This window comes from Mercurialis annua, linkage group LG6 (genome assembly GCF_937616625.2).
Source record: "Mercurialis annua linkage group LG6, ddMerAnnu1.2, whole genome shotgun sequence".
NCBI lineage: Eukaryota > Viridiplantae > Streptophyta > Magnoliopsida > Malpighiales > Euphorbiaceae > Mercurialis > Mercurialis annua.
Genome location: NC_065575.1, coordinates 42,869,816 through 42,897,358, shown reverse-complemented (window position 1 = coordinate 42,897,358; position 27,543 = coordinate 42,869,816). Strand labels below are relative to the sequence as shown.

The following is a 27,543-nucleotide window of genomic DNA, read 5'->3' as shown; positions in this document are numbered from 1 at the left end:
GATGGAGGAAATTTTAAATGGTGGAGGTCTCTGTGGAAATCTGTGTTACCATCAAAAATCAAGGTGTTTATATGGCGAGCTTTCCATAACTGGCTCCCATCTAAAACCTGTTTGAGTAAAAGAGGTTTGAAAATTGAGGTGTCTTGTCCCAGATGTAAGTCTGATGGGGAAACTCTAACTCATGCCCTTTGGTTTTGTAGTATGGCAAAGGAAGTTTGGAATACTTGGCCCAAAAAGCACCTCTTAAATCCGGAGAGAAACTGGAATATGTGTGACATCTTGATTAATGCATTCAACACTCTTAATGATGATGATTTCTTAATGTTCTGTGTTATTATGTGGTTAGTGTGGTATGATAGAAATTGCTGTTTATTTGAGGCTCCTGTTAATTACAAAATGCAGATTATTGATAGAGCTTCGGCTTTAATAGAGGAGATGCAGGAGGCAAAGAACACAAGGGCAGCAAATGGCAGAAGAAGGGATGATAGACAGAATATAGCTACAGACTTGAGATGGGTACCTCCTGATAAATATACCTATTGTGTTCATGTGGATGCTAGCTTTGATAGAGAAACAAAAACATACTGCACAGGTGCTGTTATTAGAGACCATCAAGGCAATGTCATGGCTGCAGGTTCTCAGAAATATGAAGGTATGGTGGAGATAGCTGTTGGCGAAGCAATAGCTATTCGAGATGGGATTACAATGACTGAGAAGGCAAATCTAACTCCCTACAGGATCTTATCCGATGCTAAGGTGGTAGTAGATACCTTCAATAATATGGAAGAGTCATGTAATGATGTTAGTCTTCTAGCTATGGATTGTGCTAATCTGATGAAAGAGTGCCATTGTTTAGGATTTTCTTTTGTGAGAAGAGAGTTAAATAGGGTGGCTCATATGTTAGCTAGAAATGCTATGTTTAATACCAGTAATGGTTCTTTCTGGAGGGGGAATGTCCCTACAGAAATCCTGCCCTTTGTTATAGCTGATTTCCAGCTTTTCTTTTAATGAAAGTTAATTTCCTCAAAAAAAAAAAAAAAAATCAAGAGATAATAAAAAAATCTAAGCTTCTTTTTAACCCTTTACCTTAATAAATAAACAATCTACACTGATCTTCTATTATTGTTGGTATTTTTTTAATAATAGCTTCGCATTACGTGCTACACACGTAGTTCGTGATATGATTCGAAAAATTATTATAATTATATTTATTATAATTAAAAAAATTATATTTATATTTAATTAATAATTATTTCTGTAATTATAAATTTTATTTAACTGTAAAATATTAAATAATATTTGAAATAGTAGTGTTACTGGCGTTTTGCGTTTGTAATGAAAACCGTAACAACAAGTGTGAATGCGGGCGTGTCAGGAAGCGGATTCCAACTTGTGAACTTAACTTCTTAAAACAAGCAATTGGAGCTTGCTTAATCTTATAACAAATATTCCCATCAAGTAATGCTAAAACAAAAAAATCCAATTGTAAATGTGTTTACTAATTGAATAAAGTGAAAGTACATGTGTTTGAGTAAAAAATGCAGAAGTTCAATCGTACAGTTTTTTTACTGATTGAAGAAAATTAGATTGCTGAGTGCTGAGTGTTTTTGCCTTTGAGCTAATTTTTTGGATAATTGATCGGGGGCTTCAAATTGACTGCTCTTCTCTTATTTATAACCTTTGTCATTTGAAATCTGTTGCTTCATTTTCCAACTGCACACGTTCTTTCCCACCTTCAGGAACTGTCAATCGTGTCTTTGTTGCTTCTGCACGTGCTTTTTAACATCTATTTTTCTGAAAATAACTTTCTTGGGCTTATGGGCCATTTAAAACATAATTTAATGGCCAGATTTTTACATATATACCAAAAACACATAAAATATTTACAAAAATACGATATGAAAGTTCACTTTACAATCATGGAGTAGATTCAGCTTATAAACACCAAAACTATACATACAGTGCAATCATTTAGAAAGGGCCGCCTCGAATTTCTCCTTCAACTGCTCAGCACCACCGCTTTGAGTCCGGATTGAGAACGTGTGAATAATCTTATCATTTTCCCCTGGAGAGACATATGAAACTGAGAATATGAAATTAACATCCCAAACATCAGAAATTAAAATATGGAAAATTACTTAATTTCTTTCCCATTTTACAACACCAAATTCCCTTTTGATTTGAATCACCAAACGGAGCGACATGAACAAAGCATCAGAGCCACCATAGCCACACCATGAGCCACCAAGCAATACCAGGACAATGACGCACCTCCTCCAATCGAGTTTTGCAGCGGCGACGAATCTCCTCAAATCAGATCTGCAGCGACGAGACATCTCCTCTACTTCGAAATCTATAGCGCCGTCATCGGACGGTATGGAGAATGCAAAATGTTAAAAAGGAGTAAAGATTTAAAAGAAGAAGAAAATAAATTCATTTGTGATGTTAAGCAACGATAAAATGTTCATGAGTGATTTAAAAGCCAATTTAAAAAAAATATAATTCTTTCATGGGTTTTGAATTCCTAATATAGGAGCACGATGAAAAGCAGTTTATTTTAATAGAATTCAAAATAAATCTGGAAGTTTAGAAATTAGGTAGTAAAATAGTAAATAAATAAAAAAAGGTAATATATTTGTAATATAAGAAAGTTCAAATGTAAACAAAATTCAAGTGAAGTATATTTGTATTATTTTCTCCTTTTATGGTATACTGTGTAATTTCTTCTTTAATAGCCACTTTAAACATGGGATTATCCTTCTGAAAATGGACTTGAACCCTCTGAATCTCTTGAGGAATAACTCGTCAACCTTTAAAATCATCCTCTGAAATTAACTGAATCAACATTTAGAGTCAACCTCTTAGATTAAATTTATGGAATCAAATGAGTCAACCTCTGAAATCAACCTCTGAAAATTAACTTCTTGAATCAAATCAACCTCTGAAAATTAACTTCTTGAATCAAATCAACCTCTGGAATTACCTTTTGAAAATTAACTACTGAAGTCAAACTAGTCAACCTCTGGAGTCACCTTTTGAAAATTAACCTTTAAAGTAAAACTAGTCAACCTCTCGAGTCACCTTTTGAAAATTAACCTCTAAAGTCAAACTAGTCAACTTTTGAAAATTAACTTCCGGAATCAAATCAACCTCTGAGTCATTCTTTGAAAATTAACCTCTGAAGTCAAATAACTTGTCAACCTCCAGAAATTATCTTAGGCCAATTATTCACAACACTTTTTTTTATTTTTTAAAAAAGAATATGGGCTTTATGGCCTTTTAGCCATGTTTTTAATCTTGGTGTAAACGAGTAGTTAATTAAGAATAATTTATCTTAACTAATATTTTAGATGATTATTTTATTAAAATAGTAGTAAGTGTATACTATATTAATTAAATTAATTATAATTTTACTAATATATTTTAAAATTATAATCAAGATTAAATTAATTATAGTTTTGTTGAATAAGAAAATATCTCATGAATTGGAGTATTTATTAAATTTATTATAAATATATTATTATGTTTTATTTATAATTGATATTAAATCAAGTAGACATTACTTATAGTTTTTGTTGAATTGGGAAGTATCTTATGAATTGAATTAGTTTCATTAATTTTATTGATCAATTTTATTAATAATTAAAATAATAGTGTAAATTTCCATCCACACTTTTATATATAAGTACAAATATAGATATATTGAATAGATTTGATAGTAATTAATAATTTAAATAAAAATTGATTGTGGAACATGGAAAGAGGAGTTACGGTAGTAAAAAAAAGATCCAGTTACTGCTACTTCTACCGGGGTTTTTTTTGGAATAGATTCAATTAGGTTTTAGTTGAATTCCAATTTATTTTAATAAGTATTTTAATTTTTAATAGTTAATATTTAAATGAAGAAGAGGGTGAAATGTGCTACAAAAATTATTAATATGAAATTTGTAAACAATTTAAACATTAAGGATGTTTTTGAAATCTTTTTCTATGTGCCACATCACCAGTTAACGGTAATTATGGACGGAAGGGTGTTTTTGTTTAATAAGAAAAATTGAGGGCTAAATTATACCCCAAAAAATTAAAAAGGACTGTCTTGTACTTTTAAATAATTTTCAAAGTTTTTTTTGTACCGTATGCCTCATTAATTTGAGAAAGCGAAAATGAGACAAAAGAAAGATTTTCACATAAAATGGTACAAAAATCATGATATGCACTAATTTGATGGGACATGCAAAAATGAAATACACCCCTTTTTAGATGTCACATATAAAAATGAGATACTCTCTATTTTTTTTAGTTGTCATTTTTAGGTAAATTGTTAGGATTAAGAAAGTGGTTATTTCGTTTTAAATTATAAGTATAAAGACTAGTTTAACTATATTTATGAACTCCACTATTAAGAAATCTAATTTTAAAAATAAAATTCTTAATTATTCTATTGGATAATTGAATTTTAAAAATTCTTAGCTACTCATATATTAACATGATATAATTCAAAGTGGCAATTTGAGAATATTTTAAAAAGATAAAACAGACAAATAGTTTATATATTTAAAACATAATAACATAATAAATTAAAGCTGTAATTGTTTTTAGTAAATTTATTCATTATATAAACAGCCTATGTAAGGCTGCCACGTTAATATGGTAGCAGGAGTTCCTACTATCCAGGTTGTAGGAAAATATTATTCTAAATTTAATATAGCTTTTATCGTTTTGAAATTTACAAGTTATAATTTATATATCGATTATTTTTTTATTTTTTCGAATAAATAAAAAAGTTATTTTCTTAATATTTAAAGATATATTCATTTTTAAAATAGAAGTTCACTAATTAGAAATAAAGTAGAGATTTGATTTTTTATTTTAATTTATATGATATAATTTAAGTAAACTAAAAGAAGAGAATTAGACGGGTAAAAGGATATAAATTCAGGGGCTAAAGTTTACGTTAAGCTTAAATACAGACAAATCAGTAGCACGTTTTGCACCCGCCTAAAGAAGGGTAACACCGTCAAATTCCCAAATATTCCAACGCAGGCTCCATTTTTTAACGCTTGAAAAAAATGAAAGGCGCCAAAATCTCGCAAATCTCCCGCGTGTTTCCATACCAAACCTCTTCTTTTAACTCTCCGCCCCGCCATTATCCTCTTCTCCTTTCTCCACCTCCCAACCAAAAATGTTCCACCCCCACATCTCCCCCGCCACACCCGGCGGCTCCACCTCCACCTCCTCCTCCTTCGACTTCAACAACAAACCCTCCAAAAAAAACCGCGGCAGTTACAATTGCGGCCGCTGTGGCCTCCCCAAGAAGGGCCACTCCTGCCACCTCCCTCCGCCTCCCTCCGCCACTCCTACTTCCACCGACTCCTCTATCTCCGCCTCCGCTTCTACATCCCGTCCTCTCCCTGCGCCACGTCAGCAGTATTCTCACTTACGTAGAGCGTTATCGTTTGACGACGTTGATATCAGATGCGATTCTCCTCTTCCTTATCATGATAAGACTGAAGTGGATGAATCTGAGTTAGATCTGTTTGGTTCTAGTTCAGTTAAGTTGCCGTTTACTTGTGTGTGGGAGGTTCTTAGGAGGCTGCCGCCGGCTGGATTGCTGAAGGCGGCTAGGGTTTGTAAGGGGTGGAGAGAAACTACGAGACGGCTGTGGAGAGCGACTGAGGAGCTTAGGTTAAGAGTTCCGGTGAAAGCTCAGCTTGGTTTTGTTGGATCTGTGTTGCAGAAATGTCCTGGACTTGTTAGATTGACTCTGAAAATGGAAAGGTTAGGGGTTTCCATTTTAATATTTTTTTATGTCGATCCTTGTTTTTATCAGATCTAGGGTTTTAACTGAGCCGATTGGTTTCATATGGCAAACATTTGGGAAATATCAGATTGAAAATAACTCACTTAATCAGATCGAAAATAACCAAAGATGATTACGATCGGTGTTCACTATGCTATAGAAAATAATAATAATTCACTTTTAATGCAGGCAACTTGTATTACTGTTTGATCTACAGATATACGTGATTTTTTGCTGTTTGCTTAGCATTGAAGTGAAGTAGTGAACTGATCCAACTCGATGCAATTTTTAGTTATGATTTTTAGTAGCTTTAGAAGAAATAGTGATGAATCCTGAACAAGGGAGTTTAAAAGCAATCAGTAGTTGACATAATAGGGAGAAATTGGAAGAATTATGTTTTGATTGGCATTTGTAAATTGGCTGTTGCAGTGATGTGGATGCGACAATGTTGGCTTGTATTGCGTTCTCTTGCCCTGGTTTGGAGTCCATGGAGATATCTATTTCTGGTTCTGCTGTCAATCGAATCACTGGGTATAAATATGTTCCTTATTTTTCTGATATCTGTTCAATTATCTGTGGTTGGTTGACTGATTAGTCCTTTCATCCTAGCAAGGTCAGCTATTGAGTATTTCTAGTTGTCTCTTTTAGTATTTGGTTCTGGATCTTGCAAGAAATCCAGATCACTGGCACATAATTGGTCTGTCTGTAAATACACTACTTCTGAGATAGAGTGAGTAATGATTTGGTGCTGATGTCAGTGTTGGAATGTCGAGTTTTAATAGATGATGTTATCCTTGTTTAGCTGGATCTCAATGGAATCATCGATCCAGCATTATTATGTGCATATTCCTTCTTCTATTGCACATTTGAATTCCTTAATGTTTGTGTTAGGTTTTATAAAATAACACTTGATCCTAGAAAATGTGCCATGTTGTTTTAGATGGACCAATTCATTTTCAATTTGATTATATTCTTTCAATAGTAGATTTTCAAATTATGCTTCAATTATTATGGTCATTATCTTCTGCTTCCCACCCTCTTATGAGCAAGAAAAGAGTCGGTCTATGGTGATTGGCAGAGACTGTATTCATGAATTATGTTTGTCTTTTGTATGCAGTGATGAATTGAGTCGTTTTGTTGCTGATAAACGTTGCCTGACAAGCCTCAAGATGGAAGGGTGTTCTAATCTAGGGGGTTTTGTACTCTGTTCATCGAGTCTGTGTACACTTTGGCTTTCAGATCTTCATTCTTTGTCTAAGACGGTAAATTTCGGTTCTGTTTTGCTTTTCATTTAATTTCATACTAGTATGTCTCTAGACTCTCTGTGTTGGGTAATCAGACAAGTATTCTGGCATTTAAATAAAATCCAATACATTTGTCATTGTGTAGGTCTTCAACTGTCCCAATTTGAAGGAAGTTTCCCTTGATTTTTCCCGCCAACAAAATGATAGCACTGATCTTTCCGTGATGCTTGATATTTTGGGACGAAGTTGTTCTAAATTACAAAATATACACGTTGCATCAGTTCAGCTCTCTCACGTTGCTGTGCTTGCTCTTACAGCTTCAAACTTAAGGTTGGTTGAATATCTTCAGTCATTTTGTTATTTATATTGTCTACATGAACATGTCTTATACTTGTGCTTTTTGATAATAATTTGCTAGTGCCGATTGGTGTTATAGCTCATGAATGTATAGAAGCATTGTTAGTGAGATATGATATTTACATTCAATTTGCATATATAAGGAAATGACTGTTTGATCCATTCTCTTAGGGGGCTGCGGATGCTTTCTCTTGTTCTTGGAACAGAAATCACAGATGCCTCTGTTGCTGCCATCACTTCAAGCTATTCAAAATTAGAATTGCTCGACCTAAGTGGGTATGAGTAGAACAAAATTCTCCTGACATTTGAATTTTGAATGTGAGTTTGCATTTCTTATGTTATGATTTGCTTTTCAGGTCTAGCATCAGTGATAGTGGAATTGGTATGATCTGCAATGCTTTTCCTGGAACATTGTCAAGACTCCTCCTTGCTCTTTGTCCGAACATAACTTCAAGTACATTCCATATTCAAGCTACACACCTTTAGTCATTTTTTTGATACTGATTTGATGTCACCTTGCATAGGCATCGTGTTGATTGTTTTGTTTCATATTGCAGGTGGAATTCAATTTGCCACTGCACAATTGCCTCTTCTTGAACTAATGGATTGTGGAATGAGCATATGCGACCCAGGTTCTCATGACCCAAGCTATGCTGAAACTGAAGATGATGAGTTGCAGTCAGCATATAATAACAAATTACACCTTATATACCAGAAGCTCATTATAAAACATGGCCGGTTGAAGAAACTAAGTTTATGGGGCTGTTCTGGCTTAGATGTAAGACTTCATTTACAATAATATCATAATGTATGGTTTCTCCGATTTTCATTTCTTTTTGTTCTGAATTTGTTAACTTGAATGCAGGCTATTTGCTTAAATTGTCCAGAACTCGGCGATCTTAATCTAAACTCTTGTAAAAATTTGCATCCGGGTATGCTACTTTACTGCTTTTTCAGATTATAATATGCTCAATGCCTGCTCTTCAATTGTAGAATTTTTTTTGTCCGAATGATGAAGTTAATTTGCTGCTATGTTTATGTCTGCAGAGAGGTTACTGCTTCAGTGCCCCAGTTTAGAAAGAGTGCATGCCTCAGGGTGTCACAAATGGTTAATCCGGGCCATACAAAGCCAGGTGATAGTTAGTTCATTGGAATCTACAGCTCATTATTTGATTCAGTCGCCACTTATCAGCTATCCATATCACTTGCCAAAATCAAATTTAGAATAATGAAAACTATACCATGCATCTAACTATATGAAATTAGTTCAAATTCAGTTGTGCAATTTTAGTGAATTGTGAAAGCTGAAAACGATTTCTTTTCCTAGTCATGAAAATGTTCGCAGTATTTAGCATACAACACTAACCATAATTTTAGATGCTAGTTTCCTTGTGCACTTCATTAAGATAGAAGAGATTTGTGAGTTTCGGATAGAGCAAACGCTGTAAGCCGGATACTTTTAAGGGTACAATATTTTCAAGCTGCATTCATCTACATTTTCCTGACATTTTCCCATTTTCAACTGAGTTAATCAAATTAGTGATATTGATCACGAGCAACTTTTAGCAATTGACATCTTTTCAAAGTTAATCATGCCTTAAATGTTTTACAATTAATTTTATTCTTCCTCCCTCTATTAGAATATTTATTTTCTATTTTGGGATGTTCCATTTTAGAAGTTCCACTTCTATTTGTTTAGTAAGTTTACTCCTAAAATATGACAGACGAAGTTGTTTATATCATTCTCTCTTGTGGCTTAAATGGGGTATGCATTCAGAAAAGGTTTCAATTCTCACTCTTTCAAGTTTGTTTGAACATTCGCAGGTAAACAATTCGGGTGCTATGGAAAGCCATTTCCCCAGTAAGCGTTTGGCTGATGGCTCAAAGAGGATTCGAGTCCCTCATTTTATGTATCAGCAGGTACAGAAAAAAATTCCCTCATTACAGTTCTGCCATTTGATAACATTATTTGGCTTTTTTCGAGTCTTCTGTTTTAGTAGCATAGCATTACTTGTTGAAAAGGGTGGATTAATTAAAACATCCTACTATACAGCAATTTGATGATGATAAGAAGAGAAGGAAGATAGAATATCGTCCCTGCAATGTGCTTGTGGACTGACGAATATGCACATTAGAGGTCATTCTTACTGTATACAAGCTGCACTCTTGCGCGAGTTGTCGTTGTCTGTTGCCCTCTGTTACCAAGAGAATACGCCTCAATTGTTGAAAATAGCAGTTGATGTGAACTGGTGGGCACTGTAGAATTTCATATACCTCAAAAGATATAATATTTTTTTAGTTTTAAAGAGGAAACAACGCTCTAAAAGGATAACTTTTAGAGTGGTTGCTGCCATTTAAATAGCAGAATAAAAGTTCTAATGTATTCTTATTCAAGCTGTAATTCATTCTGTATCAAACCCGCAGCTTTAAGTTGCACCTTTCATGTAAAGAATTGAGTCCCTATAATTATTATCAAGTGGGAAGCTGTAATGTTAATTTCAAAGATTATGATGTCAGTTAATATTTTTTTAAGCATGCTTATGGTTTAGGGGGTTCAAACTTCAAACGACAGGCCGTCGCAAGTGCTCTTTAAATTTTAAATTACCGGTGCCCGTTCATAACAGTAATCCCAATTCCTAACCCAATTAAGCGCGAGTACGGAGAAGAAAAATCCACTGTGCAAAACGAAATTTCAGTTCAGTTTTTTGCTTCGACCGATCGGTGATTTAGCAATGGAGGTCTCTTTTCTCTCAAGAGCCTATCTCTCATCTCCTTCGTCCACAGATCTATCTATCTATTCCTACAAATTTTCTGGTATTGTGAATTGTGATCAAGCCGAAAAATCAATCAATTAAATATTGCTACTGTTATGTTATACAATCATGTTATTTTTTCTGTTAATAAGCTGTTTTCGTCACGAATTCACAGAGTCAGTGCCGCTGCTAAAAAATTCTATAAGAATACCTTCACGGCATCAATTTTTACCTTCAATTTCACTGAATAAAGCATCTCCACTTTTCAGAGGAAACTCTATCAAGGTTGTTTGTTATAATTATTTTAAATAAATTTATGTTTCTGCAATTTTAATTTGCTTTTGTATGATGTCAGGTCTTATGCAGTCTAAAGAAAGATATTCCCATAGTTGAGGCCAGGTACATAGCAAGTATTCAACCAATGATATGTAATTTTTTTGTTCCGTTAATAATTTGGAAGAAGTTATTAGCTCAACTGTGTTACAAATATGATTAATTCTTCATTAATTGTGTTCTTTTTTTGCTTCTTGCCTTGCAGTTCTATGGATGAGATTTACGACGCTTTAGCAGAACGCATTCTTCCTACAGCAGCAGCTGCATACAATCCTAATAAGAAGTAAGCTCTCTCTTGAATTTAGAAGTAACGTTATTGACCGAGTTTGCAGTTTTGCTGTTTAGTTTTCCTTGTGGTGTTATGTTGCTGACTCCTTGGATTTTTTGCCTCACCGTGAACCCAACTTGCTGCACCAAAGGTAGAAACCGGATGTGGATTTATGCACCTATGTACCCTCAACTCGATTGAGTATTTATTATATGCTAACTTCGACTCATGTAACTATATGAAAATTGTTTATCTATTCGCATCTACTGTTTGTTACCAGATTTTGTTATAACCTATATTCACATTACATTTTAGCTTGGAATCCACCCCATTGTCCTTACTACATTTCCATTTGTAGGATTAGCTTAATTCTTTCCATTCTTTAATTTTCCTTTTCATATCCAGAAATTTTTTTTCTGCCACTTAAAATATGTGCAGGCATATTGTAGGCTTGGCTGGTCCTCCTGGTTCTGGAAAGAGCACTATAGCTTCTGAAGTAGTGCGGCGTGTAAACAAGTTATGGCCTCAAAAAGCTTCTTCATTTGATTCTCAAGTTGATCCTCCTGATGTTGCTACAGTTCTTCCCATGGATGGTTTTCATCTTTATCGTTCTCAGCTTGATGCAATGGAGGTTAAGCTTCCTTTTTATTTCCTTTGGTTAGTGACTTCTAGTCCTCTGTAATGTGAAGTGATAATTACTGATTACAAATTAATGTTCATGTCTATAGAATCCAGAGGAAGCTCATGCAAGACGGGGAGGTAAGTTTTACGTATTAAATGTTTACCATTTTATGACATTATTACAATTTTAAGTTTTGAAGTTTCATTAGTAATATTCAGCTCCTTGGACATTTGCTCCAAATTTGCTGCTTCAACGTCTAAAGCAACTGCGAAATGAGGTGAGTGGGTACCACTGTTGTGAACTTGCAAAGATTATCTTTTCACAAAATGTTTAGGGGAGTATAACAAGTACACGTAACAATACTTATATTCATGTTAGTGGCAAGTGCTAATTAGCAATCACATTCTAGGGATCAATTTATGTTCCATCATTTGATCATGGTGTTGGAGATCCTGTTGAAGATGATATCTTTGTGAGTCTTCAGTAAGTCTCTTCAGTAAGTGACAACTTCTTTCAACTGTGTTATCTTGTTAATGGATGTTGGTTTCAATTAATTAAATCTCTCGTGGAATCTTTATTGTCCAAATATATTGGCGGATGATGTTAGAACTTAGAACTTAACTTAGCAGTCGACCCATTTAATAATACATGTCAAACACACTCAAATATATAGCCCTCAGAAGTAATCTTAAATTTTAAAATTGACGTTGCCTGAAGTATGGGGTTGCCTTACGAGCTAACATTGAGAAAAAAAGTGACCTCACTACCATGAATTAGTCATGGAATTGAACGGATATATGTTGTGAACACTGAAATTTGTTGTGAACACTGAAATATGTTAAAAATATTTTTATTCTACTGTATGTTTTCAGTATAATTGTAATCATTTTGGTAAAATCCCGAGTATTACAAAGATGAAAGATTTAATTTTCATGCAGCAATAAAGCTCGTTCTCTTGTTCTTTGCAGGCATAAAGTTGTCATAGTTGAGGGAAATTATCTAATTATGGGAGAAGGGGAATGGAATGATGTATCATCTATGTTTGATGAGAAATGGTAAGGATGAATTTCATACTTGATGATTTTACATGCAGTGAAGCGTGGAAGTATGACGCTGAAATTAGTTTTAGTTTGATGCTTAAGCTTTATGCATTTCGTGTGGTGAATGAGGCTTTCAGTTTCTAATTGTTGGAACTTGGAAGCTCTTTTTATCTTGTATTACGTCAGTGCTTCTGAATCTTAAATGCTTAGATACCTTACAAATTGCCAAACTGCTTAACCCGTAGTCTTCTATTTTGAACCTCTGCTTTGTGCTGGATAACAGAAGGGTCTACAAATCTGGGTCAATTTGCTTAATCTTCATCTTCAACATGTATACCATTGTCAAAGAAAGCTTTTCTCCTCTTTCGTTTTTGTTTCCTGGTAAAAGTTTTGAGTAGTAAGTTCTCTCTTGCATTTTCTGAAGGTTTGTTGATGTTAACCTCGACACGGCAATGGAACGAGTTTTGAAGCGACATATCTCAACAGGTGCTGGCTTCTTCTTTTAACCTTTCAGCCAATATTTGTCTAGAAGAACATCAAACAAATTGTCTTTGGGTTCTAATACAATTTTAACATGTGTGACAGGAAAGCCTCCGGATGTTGCAAAATGGCGGGTAGGCATTATTTTGTTACTTTGACTACATGGGTGCTCTTATGTTTGTTCACATGTAATTCGTTTGACGTTTAATTGATTCCGCAGATAGCGTACAATGATCGGCCAAATGCCGAGCTTATTATCAAATCAAAGAACAGAGCAGACCTAATTATCAAGTCTATAAATTTCTAAAATCGTCCTACAAGCATAGTGTACTGGAAAAATAAGATCGAGGTCAGTCTGAAACTTTCTCACACCCACTCTCTCTTTTAATTTGTTTGGTTCAATTCTATTCTAAATTTTGTTTCATTTGCAAATGAATTCATTTATAAACTAGATAATATATACAAATTTATAAAAAGTTACTAAATGAATTTTTAAGCAAACTAAATACAATTATATTTATTTATTGATAGTTTTTTTTTTGTTAAGAGATCAGCGAATATGGCAATTTATGTGTTAGCTAGAGCGTCATTCTATGCTTGGTGTCGACTGTCAACTACTGGAGTTCGGAAATTTCGGCCTCTTTTGTGCATTCCTTGTATTTTGTTTCATTTGGTTAATAGAAATAATGTTACTATCAAAAATAAAATAAAATATTTATCTAGAAATAAAATCTACAAAATTTTGTAGAATTCATTTGAATCAAATGTACCTAACATATTAAGAAGGGAATTCGAGTTTTGTTCTGTTTCATACATTTCTTTACAAACTGTCATAAATTGTTAAAACAAATGACAGTACTAATTTTTACTGCTTGATTACAGTCTTGAATTTAAGATGCATATTCAGCCATTATTATGTATTTCAGTTTTTTTGATAAACTTGGTTCTTGACTTTCAATTTAATGGGAGTGTTCCTATTTGTACGAAACAATGAACTTAGAGATCAGAAGCAGCCAGGCTGCCTTCCTTACAAAAGATAAAAATATGACAGCAACCAACTTAATTGTCCAAACTGCATTTTATGAGCTTTTAGTGTTTTATCTGATAGTCGTACTCTTTAATGTTGATTTATTATGCTTCTTTCGGAGTAGTTTTAGGTAAAACTCATTTCAAGGTCTCTGTATTATGAGAATTTTTTTGGAAGACCTATGTGGTAGACTCGGTCTATATATGAATTTCTCCTTTACTATACTTATTTATTTATTTGGTCTTTAAATTTAAGTGGGACTTGTCAAATTTCTGTACTTTTAATTTCTCAAGTCTGAAGTTGCAAAATAATTTATACTTTGATTTAGTCTTTAGTTATGTGTATTTCTTTGTTCTCGATGTTGATGTTTAACCTGTGAGCTAATGATGCATGGTTGTAATTTCTTCATTCGTTCTGTTTATGAATCCAGATTATTTTCTAAGAACTGGATAAACAAAAAAAATGAATAAAGGGTCAACGCGCCCCCTGAACTTGTGACACGGGATCATCTAATTCAATTTATACTTTTTTGAGCAACAAACCCCAAGACTCCTCATTTTTGGGTCAAATAACCCCATAATTTATATTTTTATTTCAAAAAATATATTTAGGATAATTATATTGCAACAATTATGGAAGTATTTAAGTACTTTTTTATATCTCTCACCTCCGATTTGTATTTTACGCGTTTTAAAAATACAATTATAGGGTTATTTGACCCAAAAATGAAGAGTTTTGGGATTACTTGCTCAAAAAAGTATAAATTGGATTAGATGACCCCGTGGCACAAGTTCAGGGGGCGCGTTGACATTTTGTTCAACAAAAAATAGGATCCTTTTTACATAGTAACCTGATGGACAAAAAAATTCATTTTCAAATACAACTTTAACCCAAGTTTTTGGATTTTAAAATATTCAGCAATGTGTTTTTGTTTTATTAAAATAAAGGAAGAAAAGTTGAAGCCAGAAACTCTCAACTAGACTTGTGAGGACCTCAAGGAGACTTAAATTTTGATTTTTCTTTGCTAACAAACTCATATAAGTTGCTATCCGCCCTATAAATGGGAGAATTTTGTTAGTAATTATTAGTGAAAAGTACATAAAACTAATTGAAAAAAATAAAATAGGAGCTTAAAAATCACATTAATTACTCCTTTTTTTCTCTATACAAATTGGTCAAGGGCCTAAAACTCTAGCTGCCTTTCTTTTATACTATAATTTTTTCTGAATTGAGTTCATTTGATTTGGGGTTATTGTCGGTTTTTTTACCAATAATATGCCTTCTTTACTTTAAATTTTTTATTTAAATAATTAGTCTGATGTATTTATCCGTTAGTATATATGTAGTTCCTCTTTTTTTCTTTTTTTTGAGAGTTTTTATTTGATTTTTCTGTAGGAATTTATTTATTTTTCTATGGCCATATCTCCATTTATTTTGAACGGAGAATATCAAAATCTGATCAAATTTTAAAAATCCTCCAGCACGTTGGCCAAATATTAACCAAATGAAGTTTTGAAAAAAAAAAATTAAAGATAATTTTATTCTTAATTTTTCAATTGAAGATTAAATGTTCTGTTTTTTAATTGACAGATATTAGAGTAATAATTAATATAACATCAACAAATCAAGTTGCTCCATTATTTGTTAAAGTGCTTTATTATTTATCTTTCATTGCTCAAATAATGTACTCCTTCCATCCATTTTAAAAGTCCCATTTCATTTTACATACAAATTAAGAAAAAAAAATAAAAAATCATTAATTACCATGTTTTTTTTATTTTTATTTTATCCTTATTAATGGTAGTGAAATTTTTTATATAGTAATTTTTTTAATGTGTTAAAGAAGGGTAAAAAAGGAAATTTAATGTAAAGGTTTTCTAAAAATAAAAATGAGACTTTTAAAACGTGACATCTCAAAATGAGTTTTTTACGAGAAAAAAAAATCATATATTAACTCACATCGGTAGCGATAATGGTTGTAAGAATTCAGAAAAATGGTTAAATCTCCTGATGGCCTGACATGGAAGGCATAATGCGCTAAAGCATGCGCAGCCTGATTCACAGATTGACTTACAAGCACAAAAATAAATCAGTAAACTGCTTCGGTAACTCAATACAGTCCGAAACTAACAAATCCAACTCCTCTCGAGAGTGATTCAAAATATCCAAAACGACACCAAGTGCATCCAATTTTACAATGAGAAATCATCTTATTGTCTGTGAGTTGGTCATACCATAATAATTTCAAATCAATCAATTCATCGTTGTGGGCGGGCCTGAAATTTAGGTCCCACCAGACTGAAACTACTAGGCTCAATAATCATATCAATTGGATGAAAATTAGATCCATTTTCCAACTACAAATACTTGGTCCTATTTACCATCTCGAAATAAAATATGAGATCTTTAAAATAGGACGATATAAGTACAATTTTATTGATAGTGTTACTCTTGACTAAATTTTTTTGGTCAAGGGCCTTCTTTAACATGTTCCCTTTCTGCATTGAACAGAATATTATATGCTACTGGAACCCCGAATCCGAAGCACTTTTCTTTAAAATCAGACTGGTTAGTTACTGATTTTTTTGTTTTAAAAAAATTCCTACTAATGGAAAAGTGCATGAATTTCAGCAACATGTCAGATCCAAGATATGAAACTGATATATTACATTACTTCTTCTGCCAGCCAGACGATCACGACCTTCACACAATTTTAGTCATATCCATGCATTAAACATATAATAAAAGCCACATCCACCGGTCAAAATGGAACCAAAAAAATATATTAGTAGTTCATTTTTTTTATTTCAAGCCATTTCTTTTATCAAATTATTTTAAGCCATTTTACAGGCAGAATGATTCTGATTTGAGGATGCATATAGAAGTATTTTTGCTACACCATCTTTCTTGCTCTGACCATAGATTAGTATTAACTATTAAGTTCTTACTATTTTTAGGGTAATGAATTAATTAAACACTTCCTGTAAATAACTAAGGGGTTGTTTGGTTCAAGGTTGGAAATGGAAATCGGAATGAGAATCGAAATGAGAAAGAATGGGAATGAGAATGATTGTTTTCATTTTTTGTTTGATTCAAAATGTAAGAATGGCAATAAGAATGGGAATGAGTAAAGTTTAATAAAAAAATTATTTATTATTTATTAAAATTATAGTAATATGAAAAGTGATGGTGGCCTATCCTACCCCTTAGTTCAGCTGCTTCACTAAACTCCTTTTTATACATATCTGGAACAAACTGTAGATGAAGAAACCTATACATAAATGCTCCATCAACATGCACATGAAGTTGTTCCCTCTTCTAATTACAAAAATCATGGACATTGAATTATAGCAATTGAATTATATATATACACTTGTATTTATTAAAAAATAATTCAATGTATTTTTTGAATAAAAAGAATAAAATAAACTACAATAAAACGGGTACATTAAATAAATTATTACAAGCAAACCATTGACACTAATTAAACAAACCGAGTCTTAGAACTCAAAAACAGTCATTATTGTTCTTGTCTCCACAATAATTAACACTCAGCAATATCATATTTATAAAACAAACCATATATTATAGTATATTAATAACATTAATAATACAGAAACAACCCTAACAACCTGCTCAATCCATCTGTTCACACTGCTAGATCAAAGGAGCAGGATCTGGTTGACCTCTACTTTAGCTTCTGTTCTTGCGTTTCTCCATTGCTCTTGGTGCTGAAATTTTAATTAATACCAAAAAATTGTTAATTAATTAGAAGCCATTGATCTATTTATCTTAATTATTCTGATTATGCAAAAATTACTTACCAAGTCCAGTGGCTTCAGTTCCTTTCATTATGCGGAGACGCTTGCATGATTCAACAAACATCCTGTGTTCAATTTAACAATTATGCAAATGTTATTAAGAATTAAACAATCTGTTATTTCTTTAATATAATTAAAGAACTATATATAAAATAAAGGGTTATATATTTTTGCGATACTGAAGTATACATTTTTAAAACAATATTTACCGATGTTTTACTTGTTATATTTTGATGACCGGACTGTTATTTTTTCAACAACAACGGAAGTTACACTGTCCATTTCAGACGATATGCCTATATATGTGGTTGATGGATTGCTACCACATCGGCAATTTATCGGCCACATGAAATTAATTAGATAACCTTGTTGGACTTATTTAATTAATCCAATTATGGCCCATGTGACTTATGGCTAATTCTAACAGTACGGGCCCAATGTGATGGTTGTTGGGCTTAAGGGTTAGAATTAGGGTTTCAATCCCTTCACCTCTCCCTTATATAAAGTCACCTTAAAGTGAAAAGAAAAACACGTACAATACAAAAATTACAGCAGTTTTCTAATCATCAAGAAAACAAGAACGGTTAAAGGAAGAGAGGCGAGAAATTCGTTTATTGATCGAAGAAGAAGGTTTCCGCAACAAAGATTATCTTCGATCTATCCACTAAGGTTTGAAAGCATGGATCAAGGTATGTAAATATATGGCTGAATTAAATTGCGTTATAGATCTTGCAATTATTTGATTTAGGTTAAAAGTATTTTGCTTACAGTTGGTATCAGAGCAGTTATAACGCTTTTGATTCGCCATGAAAAGTTTTATTCGTATACTACCATTAATAGGTGTTTAGGGTTTTGAATTTCTAAACACATTAAAACTTTTGATTATTCAAATTACATGAATCGATTTTGTGATTTGATATAATTGCTTGTTGGTAGTAATTGTTTGAATTGATTTTTTAAAGTGAAGATTCGCAGTTTTCGTCACTGCAAATCAGCTGACTTCAAACAGTCATAACTCTTTGTTCCGAATGAGTTACGGGAGCTATAATATATTTTTAAATACTGATTTGAGTTTTCTAGATGGGTTTTTTCCAGTTCTCGAAACAAAATTGATTTGACAGATCAAAACGAGTGTTTTGTAAAACTGCTGCAAACTGAAAATTTCAGATTTATTAAAAGTTTTGATTTGCACATGTTTTGATGCTCTAATCATATTAAGACGTTATAAAATTCTATAAACCAATAAAGTTGCTTATTTACAGCAAGTAAAGATTAGGGTTTATAATTTTATAATTAAAGATTATTTGCTAAATTAAATGTCTATGTATTGGATAACATGTTAGTCACCAAAGTGGCCGTGTTAAAGGTTTTAGACATTTGATTGTTAAAGTTTATTTTATTGAATGTCTAGATATTGAATAGCATGTTAGTCACCAAAGTGACCGTGTTGAAGGTTTTAGACGTTTGATTATTAAAGGTTATTTGCTAAATTGAATGTTTATGTATAGTATGGCATGTTAGTCGCCAAAGTGACCTTGCTATAAAATCTTTAACATTCAAATGTGCATATCTCAATTGTTTATATTAATTGATGCTGTTATATGACATTAAGGATAAATTGAACAATTGAGTTCATAAACTATGACGCTATGAGGTGACCCAAAGGTAGACCATTGCTTATAGTTAATGAAATTAAAGAGATAAATCATCATATTTTTTATAGAGATCATGTTTCAATATGTGAAAATATTGTTGAAAAGTATTTATTTACATGATTCTATCACATGAAAGTTTTACACTAAATTTCCAAAGAAATTGTGTCTTGGTTAAGTATGATGAATTATCTGTTAAAGTTTATTTATTTGGCATCATTATGTTTTATGGTTATGTGTTTAAGGATTACCCAAAGGTGAACTTAAATACATTATTAAAGTTTATTATAGTTTGAATCTGAATCATGGTTAACTCAAAGTATTAAAAGTGTGAGCATGTGTAATGTCTTTGCAGCTACTACTAATTTGTTTGCTATGGGAAATGGAGTAGTCAAGTTCAATGGACTTAACTATGCTGACTGGTCTGAACAAGTGCTTTTTCAGCTGGGCGTTATGGATTTGGACCTAGCCTTAGTTGTTGAAGAACAACCTGCAATGATTACGGAAGCCAGTACCGAGGATGAAAAATCCTACTATGAGGCTTGGAAGAGATCCACCAGGTTGAGCTTGAACTTGATGCGAATGACGATGGCGGAAAATGTCAAGCCATCAATGCCCAAAACAGAGGATGCAAAGGAATTTATGATGAAGATCAAAGAGTACTCCCAATCTGACATAACTGACAAGTCAATTGTTGGGACTTTGATGAGTGAGCTGACAACAAAGAAATTTGATTGGTCACAGCCCATTCATGATCATGTAACAAGTATGGTGAACCTAGCAGCAAAGTTGAAGACTTTGGGTATGGATGTGAGTGAGTCATTCCTAGTACAGTTCATCATCAACTCTCTTCCATCAGATTTTGGCCAGTTCCATGTGAATTACAACACACTTAAGGAAAAATGGAACCTTCAAGAAATTAAGGCCATGCTGGTTCAAGAGGAAGGGAGATTAAAGAAGGTGAAAGGAAACTCAGTTCACCTTACATTCCATAATGAAGGTAGCAGCAGTAAGCCTAAACCAGGAAAGAAATTTAAGAAGAAGGTGAAGACCTCAACAACTGTTAATGAGGGTCAGATCCAAAAGGTGCCCAAGTGCTACTTTTGCAGTAAGGAGGGACACTTCAAGAAGGATTGCCCAAAGAGAAAAGAATGGTTCGAAAGGAAAGGTATGTACTATATTTCAGTATGTTTCGAATCAAATCTTATTGAAGTTCCTAGTAATACATGGTGGTTAGATTCTGGTGCAACTACTCATGTATCTCATGTTACACAGGGATTCCTTTCAATCCAGCCCATAAACGGAACTGAAAAGTTCTTGTATATGGGAAACAGAATGAAGGCACGAATAGAAGGAACTGGGACGTATAGATTGATCTTGGATTCTGGCTATCACCTAGATCTTGAAAAGTGTCTCTATGTTCCTGGATGTGCTAGAAATTTAGTTTCTGTTGCAAAGTTGGATGTTTTAGATTTTAACTTTAAGATTGGAAATGGTTGTTTTTCTTTATATAAACACAAGTACTTTTATGGTTCTGGTACTTTAATTGACAGTTTATATCGTTTCAATCTTAATGTTGATTTTGTTGAATCCTTGTTTCATGTTGATCATAGTATTGGTAGTAAACGTAGTGCACATAATGAATCTTCTGCTTTCTTATGGCATCAAAGATTAGGTCATATATCCAAAGAAAGGTTAATGAGGTTGGTGAAAAATGATATCCTACCTCAGTTGGATTTTGTTGACTGGGAAGTGTGTGTGGATTGCATTAAAGGTAAGCAAACCAAACACATATCAAAGAATTCAGCCACAAGAAGCAGTGAACTGCTTGAATTGATACACACTGATATTTGTGGTCCTTTTGATGCTCCATCTTGGGGTGGTGAAAAGTACTTCATCACATTTATTGATGACTTCTCACGGTACTGTTATGTGTATCTACTGCATGAAAAATCTCAATCAGTGAACACTCTAGAAGTGTTCATTAATGAGGTGGAAAGGCAACTAGATAGAAAGGTAAAAGTGGTGAGGTCTGATAGAGGTGGTGAATACTTTGGAAAGTTTAATGAGAATGGACAATGTCCAGGTCCATTTGCAAAGTTCCTTGAAAATCGAGGCATTTGTGCACAGTATACAATGCCTGGTACACCACAACAGAATGGTGTATCTGAAAGGCGGAATCGTACTCTTATGGAAATGGTTAGAAGCATGTTGAGTAACACTAATGTTCCTTTATCCTTGTGGATGTACGCATTAAGGACAGCTACATATCTGCTTAACAGGGTTCCTAGTAAGGCAGTTCCTAAGACTCCTTTTGAACTGTGGACAGGAAGGAAACCCAGTTTAAGGCACCTACATGTTTGGGGTTGCCCTGCAGAAGTGCGGCTTTATAATTCACATGAAAAGAAATTGGATGCAAGGACAATTAGTGGTTACTTCATAGGATATCCTGAAAAGTCAAAAGGATACAGATTTTACTGTCCTAACCATAGTACGAGAATAGTTGAGTCTGGAAATGCTCGGTTTATTGAGAATGGGCAAATTAGTGGGAGTGGAGAACCACGAAAGGTGGATATTCAAGAAACTATGGATGAATCATTAATATCCAATGTTTCTTCTCAAGTTGTTGTTCCTATTGTTGTATCACAGCCACACAACATTCAAGAACAACAAATGAATTATCCAAACCCACATGATGAGAATATCAATAATGAACCGATTGACAATATGCAAGTCGCGGAAGAGAATGTGGAACCACATGGAATAGAATTGAGGAGGTCTGAAAGGCAAAGAAGACCTGCTATTTCAAATGACTATGTGGTTTATGCACTTGAACATGAATGTGACTTAAGTATTGATGAAGATCCAGTCTCATTCAGACAAGCCATGGAAAGTAACAATTCTGAAAAATGGTTCAATGCTATGAAGGAAGAACTGAAATCAATGAGTGATAATAAAGTCTGGGAATTAATTGAGTTGCCAGAAGGTTCAAAACGAGTCGGTTGCAAATGGGTCTTTAAGACCAAGCGCGATTCAAATGGCAACATTGAAAGGTATAAAGCCAGACTTGTTGCTAAAGGTTACACTCAGAAGGATGGCATTGACTATAAAGAAACCTTTTCTCCAGTTTCTAAAAAGGATTCTTTAAGAATTGTTATGGCTTTGGTAGCTCAGTATGATTTGGAGCTTCACCAAATGGATGTAAAGACCGCCTTTCTGAATGGTGATTTAGAGGAAGAAGTGTATATGGATCAACCTGAGGGTTTTGTGACCATAGAAAAGGAAAAGTTGGTGTGTAAATTAAAGAAGTCAATATATGGACTAAAGCAAGCTTCCAGACAATGGTACCTTAAGTTTAATAGTACCATATTGTCTTATGGTTTTGTAGAAAACACTGTTGACCGGTGTATCTACATGAAGGTTAGTGGGAGTAAGTTTATCATACTAGTCCTGTATGTTGATGATATTCTTCTTGCTGCAAATGATGTTGGGTTGTTACATGATGTAAAGGAGTTTCTCTCTAAAAACTTTGAAATGAAAGATATGGGTGAGGCATCCTATGTGATTGGAATAGAAATATTCCGAGAGAGATCACAAGGACTGTTGGGACTGTCTCAGAAAAGCTACATCAGCAAAGTTTTAGAGAGATTCAGAATGGATAAGTGCTCTGCAGGGATAGTTCCAATTCAGAAAGGGGACAAATTCAGTGAAATGCAATGTCCAAAGAATGACTTGGAACGTAAGGAAATGGAAAATATTCCTTATGCATCAGTAGTTGGCAGTCTGATGTATGCTCAGACATGTACTCGGCCAGATATCAGTTTTGCTGTTGGAATGTTAGGCCGATATCAAAGTAATCCAGGAATGGACCACTGGAAAGCTGCAAAGAAAGTTCTTCGGTATTTACAAGGCACTAAGAATTACATGCTCACGTACAGGAGATCAAGCAGTCTTGATGTTATAGGTTACTCAGATTCAGACTATGCCGGATGTGTAGTAACTAGAAAATCTACATTCGGTTACATGTTTCTGCTTGCAGGTGGAGCAGTTTCATGGAAGAGTGGTAAGCAGTCTGTCATTGCTACTTCCACTATGGAGGCCGAATTTGTGGCATGCTTTGAGGCCACAGTTCATGCATTGTGGTTGCGGAACTTTATCTCAGGGTTTGGTATTGTCGACAGTATAAGCAAACCGCTGAGAATGTATTGTGATAATTCCGCAGCTGTTTTCTTCTCTAAAAATGACAAGTACTCTAAAGGTGCTAAGCATATGGATTTAAAGTACTTGTCTGTTAAAGAAGAAGTGCAAAAACAGAAAGTGTCAATTGAGCATATAGGTACTGATCTGATGGTAGCGGATCCGTTAACTAAAGGTTTGCCTCCCAAGACATTTATGGGTCATGTCGAACGTATGGGTATTAAGGACAAGTCCTTGTTAACATGATAGTTATGAAGTATATATACTTTATGGTTTTGTTTGCTCATATTACAGTGACATTTTGATAATATCAATTATGGTTGTGTTTTTGCTTTGTTCACTTGTTGTTTGTATTATGGTATACATTATGGTTTTCATAATGACAGGTGGTGTCTGTAGACAATAATAGTTGAGGCTTACAGTGTTCCTCAAATTATGGTTTTCTTTAAGTTGGATTGTTGCGTAATACATGGAAGGGATTATGTCGATTAAATGACTTATGACCATCATGATTCCAACAGTTTAACTTAAGTAAAGATGATGACTTGAAATGTTCAACGTAAAGTGCGCATCTTAAAGTAGTTGTATCATCAAGTCGTCTACATGGGTCAAGTGGGAGAATGTTGGACTTATTTAATTAATCCAATTATGGCCCATGTGACTTATGGCTAATTCTAACAGTACGGGCCCAATGTGATGGTTGTTGGGCTTAAGGGTTAGAATTAGGGTTTCAATCCCTTCACCTCTCCCTTATATAAAGTCACCTTAAAGTGAAAAGAAAAACACGTACAATACAAAAATTACAGCAGTTTTCTAATCATCAAGAAAACAAGAACGGTTAAAGGAAGAGAGGCGAGAAATTCGTTTATTGATCGAAGAAGAAGGTTTCCGCAACAAAGATTATCTTCGATCTATCCACTAAGGTTTGAAAGCATGGATCAAGGTATGTAAATATATGGCTGAATTAAATTGCGTTATAGATCTTGCAATTATTTGATTTAGGTTAAAAGTATTTTGCTTACAAACCTCTCGTTATAGAAAAATAAAAGTTCAGTTTTAGTAATCGTTTTGTAAAAAAATGTATAAATTTCTTTTTACGATAATTAAAAAATTGTATAATTCACTAAGGTAACTTTTTTAAAACCCTTTATGAGATAAAAACTTACTCCCATGGGACATCTCCGACAAGCATCCAGTCACCGTCCTTGTCTTCATAAGTTGGAACATAGTCAGTTCCATTAAGAAGATCAATCAGCTTGCTCTCGTTCAGAAAATCTTTCATTCCTTGTGATCCACAATTTCCTGCAATTGATTTTTTTATTAACTCATAATTATCTTAATTATAGCATATTATGATATAAACAAAATTCAATATGCAATTTCTCTTCTCAACTTAATTAGTTAATTTAATAGTTCATCGATCAAGTGTAGCACATAAATTTAAGACTTCAGTCCCGCTTCTACATAATGTGACATAATCAGTTTCAAAATTTATTGCAATAGTTATTTAAAAAAATTTACTGCACTAGCGATAAAAAAATCTATTACAACTGAAATAAAAGTAGCAGATTCAAAATTACAATCTGATAATATAACAACATTAATATATTAACAGTTTGCTACTATTGTTGTAAGTCATTTATGTAGTAATCTTTATAAGGTCTAATCACTCAAAAATATTTATATTATTGTCTAATTTTTCAAAAAATGTCAATTTTGATATACTTATGATAAACACATTTCAATTGTAGTCAACCAGACAGTATTGTAAAAAAAACAGGCAATTTTTTCAATTTTATTTATTTATGACAAACTTAATCCTTTCAATCGAAAATATTAAACCTTAATTAACGAGATTAAAAGAATTGACCATAAATAGAAAAAATAGAAACGGTCTGGTCATTTAAAAAAATTGGTTGTCTGCAATTAAAATATATTTATTGAAATTATTCTAAGATTATTTTTTTTTAAAAAGTGGACCATATATAAAAAAAATTCGACAAAATTCAATATTTTTGAGTGATTAGAACTATTTATAACCATTTAAAATAGTAAAAAGTAGAAAATTAGTGCTGGTACCTATGGTGAAGGAGCTGAACATGTTGGCTAGGGCATCGGAGAGTTCCTGGTAGCTCTTGTACATCTTCAAATCCACTTTTCGGAGATAAGGCGCTCCGTCCATGCTCACCTTCACAAAGCTAGGGTTCAGACCAGAACTCTCCTCATTGCTGCTCTTCTGCACAGCTACCAAGTTCTTTCGGAACGATCGGACTGGAGGCCAACCCACCACTTGTGCCCTAAAATTTCATTTCATTAATTTGAATTTTTTATGCATAAACCAACAATTATTTTCATTTATTTCTTCAGTTAAGTTAAAACAAAATCTACAAAAATGACAAGAAGTGGAGAAAGTACATCTATTTTATTTTAGTTTTGTTATATTTGAAGTGTTATTAATAATGGGGAAAAGTACAATGATTTTTCATTATTTATATATATGCTTGGTTCATAGTAAGTAAATTTCCATGCAATTATTGGCACTGAAAGTTTTGGTATGAGTTGTATGTATTTTCATTAATTACTAGCTGAAGCTTCTTTAATGAGATCTCAATTATTGTCTTTTCTCTTCCTTTACTTTCTCATTAACCAAACACAATATTTTCCATGAAGATTTGCTTTCTTAATATCCGCATATAAGATCTGTATCAACTTTTACTGACTTTAATATAAGTACATGTCTCAATAAAACAGCTTACGTTATATATGCTGTCTGATCTTTACATGAAATACACCATGAAACTACTAATTACTTATAACTAATAATTCAAGATTGCTAAACAACCATTATTTCTCTTTATCATAATGTAAATCTTTCACAAATCTTGAAATATGTGATCTGTTAGTGCAGATTAACAAAAAAAAGTTGATAAATCTAACTTTACACACAAATACTTCATGAAACATATATATATATATTTAAACTAAGACGTAATTACTTAATAATATATGCAATATAGAGTGAGATCAGGCCATTAAACTTACTTAGCAGGAGGCTTAGCTGGATCAGCTGCACTGACAAGATTTGAAGACTTGGTGTCATTCGAATCCTTAGAAGAGAGATTGAGCTTCAAATCTACTGTTTCAGAGAAGCCTCTCTTTCGGACAACTTCAGCTTCAGCAGTTTTTGAGTTTCCTGGTAACCCTAATCTCAGTTCAGTCTCTTCAAACCCCATTTTTGTCGGGGCTTTGCTGTCTACTACTTCCATATCTTGAGGACTTGTGTAATGAAAATTATGAGTTTATGAGAGTTGAAAAGGTGATATTTTGTGGGATTGGCAATAATAATAATAATAGAGGTTCAAGAAAAGGAAAGAGCTTTGTTAAGTTGGGGTTGATGGGTATTAATATGTGGATAGCGAGGGTTTTTGGTCATTTATGGGTTATTGACACGTGTAGGGATGTGTCTGAGCTGGATCTTTAAAACTTGGTTGGTCTAGCTGACGACATAGTTTGGCTGCTGTTTCCATTTTCACCTTTTTAAAGTTTTGCTTCTACCTCATGGCCCCACCTTGCTTCATGTTTTTTCTTTTTTCAACTTATCTGATTTTTCATATTTTGGGATAATTTTTTTTTTTTAATGAGGATTTTTGTGAGGAATTTTACTTACTCCTTGCTTCATGTTTTTCTTTTTTTCTATTTTTTGAACTTATCTGATTTTTCATATTTTGGGATTTTTTTTAATGCTGGGAAATTTTAAAACAAACATCTAGGATTATCAAGAAAGATAATACTAGTTGTTATTAATAAGGATTAATTCTAATAAAATACCAAACGTTTGAGAATTTTGTCAGTTATAACCATACCTTTCAAAATTGTCTAGTTTAGCCGATTTTGTGATATTTAGAACCTTTTCTAGCCATTTGCGAAAAAAGTCAAAATTTTTATCATT

General features: G+C 33.2%; 3 protein-coding genes across 5 annotated transcripts; 2 read left to right on the top strand and 1 right to left on the bottom strand.

The window, feature by feature from the left end:
- Nucleotides 1–5,067: 5,067 nt before the first annotated feature.
- On the top strand, nucleotides 5,068–9,917 carry LOC126687144 (F-box/LRR-repeat protein 17). The gene is made up of 11 exons (XM_050381553.2): nucleotides 5,068–5,778; nucleotides 6,230–6,331; nucleotides 6,918–7,062; nucleotides 7,190–7,374; nucleotides 7,573–7,677; nucleotides 7,758–7,855; nucleotides 7,959–8,179; nucleotides 8,267–8,333; nucleotides 8,449–8,534; nucleotides 9,226–9,321; nucleotides 9,455–9,917. The coding sequence occupies exons 1-11, from the start codon at nucleotides 5,183–5,185 to the stop codon at nucleotides 9,518–9,520; spliced, it is 1,767 nt and encodes a 588-aa protein (XP_050237510.1). The 5' UTR covers nucleotides 5,068–5,182; the 3' UTR covers nucleotides 9,521–9,917.
- A 69-nt stretch (nucleotides 9,918–9,986) lies between these two features.
- On the top strand, nucleotides 9,987–13,708 carry LOC126687145 (putative uridine kinase C227.14). 3 transcript variants are annotated; one of them, XM_050381556.2, is made up of 13 exons: nucleotides 9,991–10,215; nucleotides 10,330–10,439; nucleotides 10,510–10,553; nucleotides 10,693–10,770; nucleotides 11,194–11,386; nucleotides 11,484–11,514; nucleotides 11,596–11,654; nucleotides 11,787–11,860; nucleotides 12,346–12,432; nucleotides 12,842–12,903; nucleotides 13,003–13,031; nucleotides 13,118–13,246; nucleotides 13,452–13,708. In XM_050381556.2, exons 1-12 carry the CDS (start codon nucleotides 10,134–10,136, stop codon nucleotides 13,202–13,204), a joined length of 936 nt encoding a protein of 311 aa, XP_050237513.1. In that variant the 5' UTR covers nucleotides 9,991–10,133; the 3' UTR covers nucleotides 13,205–13,246; nucleotides 13,452–13,708. The 3 variants fall into 3 exon arrangements, 2 of the variants coding, with proteins under 2 accessions (XP_050237513.1, XP_050237512.1); XM_050381555.2 differs by having other exon boundaries at nucleotides 9,992–10,215; nucleotides 13,445–13,708; XR_007644048.2 differs by lacking the exons at nucleotides 13,118–13,246; nucleotides 13,452–13,708 and adding an exon at nucleotides 12,701–12,748 and having other exon boundaries at nucleotides 9,987–10,215.
- A 3,641-nt stretch (nucleotides 13,709–17,349) lies between these two features.
- LOC126688028 (auxin-induced protein AUX28-like) lies at nucleotides 17,350–26,963 on the bottom strand. Its single transcript, XM_050382590.2, has 5 exons — nucleotides 26,637–26,963; nucleotides 25,674–25,891; nucleotides 24,761–24,896; nucleotides 17,749–17,810; nucleotides 17,350–17,655 (listed from the first exon to the last, which is right to left on the bottom strand). Exons 1-5 carry the CDS (start codon nucleotides 26,858–26,860, stop codon nucleotides 17,618–17,620), a joined length of 678 nt encoding a protein of 225 aa, XP_050238547.1. The 5' UTR covers nucleotides 26,861–26,963; the 3' UTR covers nucleotides 17,350–17,617.
- Nucleotides 26,964–27,543: the final 580 nt, after the last annotated feature.

Bases quoted from the DNA above. Each gene is read 5' to 3' on its own strand.
- LOC126687144 (XM_050381553.2), top strand. From the start codon at position 5,183: ATGTTCCACCCCCACATCTCCCCCGCCACACCCGGCGGCTCCACCTCC. The intron at 7,678-7,757 runs GTATGAGTAGAA...TTTGCTTTTCAG, and splicing joins GAATTGCTCGACCTAAGTGG to GTCTAGCATCAGTGATAGTG. The intron at 9,322-9,454 runs GTACAGAAAAAA...CCTACTATACAG, and splicing joins CTCATTTTATGTATCAGCAG to CAATTTGATGATGATAAGAA.
- LOC126687145 (XM_050381556.2), top strand. From the start codon at position 10,134: ATGGAGGTCTCTTTTCTCTCAAGAGCCTATCTCTCATCTCCTTCGTCC. The intron at 10,554-10,692 runs GTACATAGCAAG...CTTGCCTTGCAG, and splicing joins ATTCCCATAGTTGAGGCCAG to TTCTATGGATGAGATTTACG. The intron at 12,433-12,841 runs GTAAGGATGAAT...CATTTTCTGAAG, and splicing joins TCTATGTTTGATGAGAAATG to GTTTGTTGATGTTAACCTCG.
- LOC126688028 (XM_050382590.2), bottom strand. From the start codon at position 26,860: ATGGAAGTAGTAGACAGCAAAGCCCCGACAAAAATGGGGTTTGAAGAG. The intron at 24,897-25,673 runs GTACCAGCACTA...AATCAATTGCAG, and splicing joins GTTCAGCTCCTTCACCATAG to GAAATTGTGGATCACAAGGA. The intron at 17,811-24,760 runs GTAAGTTTTTAT...AATTGAACACAG, and splicing joins GTCGGAGATGTCCCATGGGA to GATGTTTGTTGAATCATGCA.